General features: G+C 41.5%; 1 protein-coding gene across 1 annotated transcript; it reads left to right on the forward strand.

The window, feature by feature from the left end:
- Positions 1–2,328: 2,328 nt before the first annotated feature.
- On the forward strand, positions 2,329–4,899 carry her8.2 (hairy-related 8.2). The gene is made up of 4 exons (XM_023425029.2): positions 2,329–2,410; positions 2,551–2,646; positions 2,738–2,816; positions 3,291–4,899. The coding sequence occupies exons 1-4, from the start codon at positions 2,348–2,350 to the stop codon at positions 3,662–3,664; spliced, it is 612 nt and encodes a 203-aa protein (XP_023280797.1). The 5' UTR covers positions 2,329–2,347; the 3' UTR covers positions 3,665–4,899.
- Positions 4,900–6,074: the final 1,175 nt, after the last annotated feature.

Genomic DNA, 6,074 nt, shown 5'->3' on the forward strand with positions numbered 1-6,074 from the left:
GGACTCTGCTTTGTGATTGTTGTGTGATTCAGGTGTAAAAATGGGCTCAGAATTCAACTTGTAACCTGAGTGTCCTACACTGTGTGGGAACTTTGAGCACCAAGTTTTACAGTTTTCTGCGCTGTATCTCTTCACAGATTTTGACAAAAGTCTTTTGCAGTGTCTTTGTGCTACCTCACATCTGATATCATTTGTTCAGTTTTATTCACAAAGTCTTGTTTCAGTCAAAAGAAGAGCTGCCTAAAATGTCCCTGTTTACCCTGCAATGGAAAGTCATTTTATTAAATACAATTGCCATTATGTGTTTTCATGAGGATGCCAGAATCAAACTCAGGCCAGAACAACAACCTGCAAGAAATGGTAAGTCATGTGTATGACTCCACCCCATATGTACATGGGCTCAAATTAACTTGTAAAGTGATGTTCACAAATAATTTTGCAGTTGTTAAATCTTTGTAAACCTGTAAAAAGCATGAGAAACTTACGTTTCTACAAGTGAGAAAAATTGTGATTGTGTTGACGAGATTTGTATTTGACTGTGAATCAAAACTATGAACGAATGATCAGTGTAACAGTGATACTGACATTACAAGGGTCAAAATTCATACTTGTCTGTCACACACTGGGAATGTTGAATGCTCAGTTTTACAGTTTTCTGCTCTATATCTCTACACAGACATCCACCGAAGAACTTCTTCTCCTCTGTTCACTGGATCAGTTCGATTCACATAGCGGCCTTTTTCTTTAACAAATAAAAATCTCTTTGCCACAAGCACATTTTATATACAAGCTTTACAGGTTTACAAAAGGTTGATTTACAACTACAAACTTTGGAATTATTTGTAGACTGCTTGTTCTACAACCCTGTATCAAATGATAAATAAATTAACCTTGTAAGCTGTATGAAATGTGAACCTAGAAATGGTCTGTATGTGAGTGTGTGTGTGTGTGTGTGTGTGTGTGTGTGTGGTATTCCTCAATATTTTCCCCAGGATGTAACATGTCTGCTTCCATATGGTGTCCAGTAAATCAGTCAACAAAACACTGGGCCACATTCAGGTCGCAGAGGTGGGTTTACAAAGGGTTAAAACAAACGGATGACTGATGATGACTATAAAAGTGAAAGACTGGAAGAACATCCAGATTTTTGTTAGTTAGGCTATGTCGTTTCCCACGGCAACGGCTACGAAAAGGGATGTTGGCATTGAAACCTGATGGAAAAGACGCTGCCTTTAAAACTTCTGAGCTATTCAAATAGGCCTAATTATAATTCTTTAATGAAATTATGATGTAGGCTAATTGATTTAGCTGTTATCTTGGCCGTGTGGTTGGTTAGGTCTTCTATCCATTACACCCAAGGCACTGGTCATCCGCTGGGCACCTGCCAAAGCCTCAGCGTCCTCCTCCTCCTCCTCGGCCCGACTGTCCGCCCCCTCTGGAGGTTATTACTCTCTTCATGCTGATTAGGTTTGGATGAATAGCGGCCTTTGTTTGACGCCGGTTCCCACGACCCGGCATTCGCCTGGCAGTCGCGTGGCTCTAACCCCCCCCCCCCCCCCCCCCCCAAACTTTAAGGGACCCAAAGGTGGGGGGACATCTGGTCAATCTGACATCTGCTCACCAACAATTAATAGCAGATTTGAAAACACTGAGTGTGATCAAAGCAGGATAAATACAGGGCAAGATTTTTTTTTTTTCTTCCATTGAAGCAAGTCTTATAGCTTTGTTTCTAAAAAAAGAAGAGACATGTGTTATGTCATTAATATTCAACATCAGACTAATTAGTCTGACTAATCTTTAGAATTAGCAGGATTAATATGAGCCGCGAATCACAATTAAAATAATACCGGCAAACCTGATTTATATGGGCGGATATATCCTCCGTTGATTTGTCTTTGAGGGAACAGGTCTGGCTTTTTTGCAGGTAGTGTAATGTTGCTCTTGAAAAGAATGGCCGAGGGGCTCCCCGGAGTAAAGCACGGTAACTGCACACTCTTGTTCATCCCTGGGAGAAGAGGAAACTGCAGTTTTTGTGTTGGATGGAGGGTGGAGAGGGGGTGGTGCATGGTTTCAGGCTGGACATCTGTCGCTTTTGAGTATTTTTTCTTTTTTTCTTTTTTTTTTTTCTAGGCCGGGTCTCTCGGTTATTGAATGGAGCCAGTGACCTGTCAGTCTTGACTGATGGGACCCCGTGTGTGGGAAAATCCCGCAGCCAAAGAGTTGGAGCATTCACATGCTAATGGGGCCTTATAAATACGAGGGCCGTGCCGCGCCGAGGGCCCTAGAGACGCGTTGAGATTCAGAGGAGAAGGGGGACAGAAGCGCACGAGACACCCGAGGAAAAAACATGACTGCTTCATCTATGGCGCACAACGTGGGGAAACATCCCAGTGCCAAGGAGGAGAGAAAGGTAGTTTACACCTGGAAATACTATACTCAACTTCCTTTAAGGATATAGCTGTACAGTGGGCCACACACACCTCTGCGCTCCAGCGTGGTGCCTCTCCATGTCGGCTGCCTTTAACCGAGTCTATTCCTTTACCTCCACAGCTGAGGAAGCCGCTCATTGAGAGGAAACGACGGGAGAGAATAAACAATTGTTTGGACCAGCTGAAAGAAACTGTGATCGGGGCGTTCAGACTTGATGTGAGTATTTCCTCACGCGTCTCATCTCCTCTACAAGGAAACATTGGATGCTGAATCAAGTTAACTTTTAATGCTGCTCGTCTCTCAACAGCAATCCAAACTGGAGAAAGCTGATATCCTAGAGATGACAGTGAAACATCTGCAGAACATCCAGGGCAATAAACTCACCGGTGAGGAACATGTCTCTGTGCACCTGCCTGTGTGTATCGCATATGCAGGATCTGATGCAAGATTGCATTATATTGTAGTTTTTATTGATGCCTGTGAAGCTGGTTGATATATAAATCACTTATTGTGACTTCTTAGGGTGAAGCTGTGCAGTGAAGTTTGCAATGAAATCTCCTGACCTAGTTGACATTAGTCAGAAGGGGGCAGCAACAGCACATACTCTACATGCTACAGGTTATGTCTTTCAAGTGTGAATGTACTCAGCTGTGAAGTGCTTAGAGGAGGGCTGTAATGTGTAATTGTTTTTAATAGTTAGGTGAAATTGTGTGGGTCAGCTGTGAAAGAGTTTGTGTGTCTGAGCTGCTCCCTGGAGGAGAACTGCAGTCGCCTAGTTCAAGCTGGTTTACTGGATGCAGGTTTTGCCTCCACCACCAGGTGTTGCTATAACCTCTCTCCTCTTCCCTCTCCCCCTGCAGACCCAACATCAGGCCTGGAGGCCCAGCAGAAATACAGCACGGGATACATCCAGTGCATGCACGAAGTCCACAACATGCTCCTCACTTGTGAGTGGATGGACAAAACTCTGGGCTCACGCCTCCTCAACCACCTCCTCAAGTCCCTGCCCAGGTCCACCGATGAGCGCCCCCTCAGCCAGCCCACACCCAGACACAGTGTCCCTCCTCCAGCCAGCCAAGGTGTCCCCGGCACACCCCTCAGAGGAGAAGCCCTGCCTGGGAGGCAGCTGCAGAGAGAGGGGCCCACCTGCCACGTAGCTGGACGTCAGGAGAGAGAGAGAGCTGCGCTCCACAGCTCCCACCTGGGGATGCTGGAGATGTGGAGGCCCTGGTGAACTGATGGATTAATGATCTTGGTTCTCCATTTTGTTAGACCATCCTCTGTTATGTATCTTATAGATATGCTGCTCAGAAGACAAACGTGGGGCAGTTTTGTTCCAGTGACTATTATTGTAGGTGTGCTATAATGATTCTATACAGACCTTTTCTCAGTACTTCCCTTCAGAAGTTGACTTCTTGTAGCCTGCATTATAGAAGGCTCTTATTAATCTTTCATGTATTTATTGTATTAACAGGTTTATTTATTTCATATTATAAAGGCATGACTTTACTTCTTAGACCACCTTCTTGCCATTGCATAGATTTTCATGTCTTCCTCTATTTCTGTATAATTAACCTAAACATTAATAATAATAAAACATATTTTACATTTTATTCAGCTTTATGAATGATATTGTTCATATATAGTTGTTCTACTCCATTATCTTTTCATATTTGTGTTATAGTGGCCATGCAATGCTGAAGAACAGGACATAGGCCCTGACATATAACAGTTTATCTTGGTCTCACAAGGAGACCCCAATTTTTCAGGTAATTTACTAATATTATTATACAAATATAGATATGGAAATATAATAGATTTTTTTTACCATTGGATGATTAGGTAGAGATGAGTGTTAAAAATCCTATAACTGAAAAAAAAAAAAGATATTAATTCAAACTAAACTTCTTGTAGCCTGTTAACATTTGGGAAGATTATCTGAGCTGCATTCATCAACATCTTGATATAAATTTCAAAGCAAATATCATGTAATCACTGAAATGGGTCACTCTCAAATTCTAACTAGATTCTGCTGCTAAGTGCATCTTTTCAGCCTCTTTCAGCTCATTGTTTTAAAGGCTGCAGCTGCAGATACTAAATAATTCAGCCTCACTGCATTTCCAGCAGCAACAGGCTGCTGTTTTCAGTAAATAAACGAAGATAAACACAAAACCGGCCCAGCAACAAATGTCAGAGAAAGTTAATGAGTAGCTAGTGAAGACACACCTGATAGGTACTAGCTGATTTTCTTTAGCTGTTTATCTCTGTAACAGAGCTAAAATGAGAGTGAATATAAACATTTTTACAGCAGATATTTTGACTTGTCAGAGTCAGAAAAGCACAGGTGTTAGAAATAACACTGTGGCTCTTTCCTTATTCTAAGCTGTAACAGTGAAAACCAAGTCCATGAAACTGAAGCAGCTAACTGAATCCATCCATCACCTTTGTTTTTCCTGCTGTCAAATGTCAAAATGTCTTCAATTAATAAAAGGCCTATTGGACTTAGATTTATCAGGTGACCAGAAACGTGTTATTTCATGTCTGTTTGCTAGCTAACATTAGCTCCATAAGGTATAATATGTCAGTGGTTTAGGAGTTTAGACCAGAATGGCAGCTTTAATTAAAAGTTAACTTATTTTCTGACTTTTCTCTGGTGGTTTCAGAGTCAGTTTCAGTTTTATGTGTTGAAGTTTTCAGATGTCCTCCTCTGAAGCCTCTGCTGTCCAGTTAATACAGTGGAGGTGGATGAAATACATTTATGGTGCTCAAAGCTGTGTCAAAAGACAATGTGACATGTCACAATAGGAAAATCACAGGTGTGTGTAAATAATAAAATGAACAATGGCTGAATTCCACACTGTTCCTGCTCACTGGGACACTTGAATAGAACAGAGCCATTGTTTGTTTGTTTGTTTGTTTGTTTGTTTGTAACGCCTTTGCTTTCTCTACCATGAAAATGTCCATAGGTGCTATTTCTTTGAAAGCAGTTCAGATGAAAACTGCTCACAGTGAGGTTTGTGGATTATTCAGAGTGCAGCTCATTGTCACTGGCCAGACACGACTCTGAGTTTTTCATGTTCACATAAAGTTCCACTCACCTCCATTGTATCATGGTGGTGACTGAAATAGTAGCCTACCTCAAAATCTCCACAAAAGCATAAATTATCTACACGGCTAGATATCAGTGGAGATAAGATTTTAAAAAGTATGTTTAAAAAGGGATTTAATTGAATTGACCCTTTAGCGCATATGAAGTAATAATAAAAATAGGCCTTAACTTTATTTGTATAGCACTTTTCAGACAAGAAATGCAGCTCAAAGTGCTTTACAATAACAACATTACATGCACATAAAAACAGGGGTAGAAAAACATAATTAAAAACAAAATAAGACCCACTGAATAATAATAGTGGCTTGCTTGCCTGATATCTGTAGTTTCATAGCTGTTGCTGGGAGCGTCCAGTAAACCAACAGCAGATCCAGTGCTCTTGAAGGCAACTAGTTTATCAAGGGAGTTAGCAATGTAGCTTGGTCCTAGCCCATGAAGGGCTTTGTATATAAGGGAGGCCCTTGAAATCACTTGTAAATGTAACAGGAAGCCAGTGCAAGGCATGTAAAACTGGACTGATGTGCTCTCTCCTCTT

Source organism: Seriola lalandi, unplaced genomic scaffold (assembly GCF_002814215.2).
Source record: "Seriola lalandi dorsalis isolate HSWRI2012SDOR001 ecotype SW California unplaced genomic scaffold, Sedor1 jcf7180002054764, whole genome shotgun sequence".
NCBI classification, from domain to species: domain Eukaryota; kingdom Metazoa; phylum Chordata; class Actinopteri; order Carangiformes; family Carangidae; genus Seriola; species Seriola lalandi.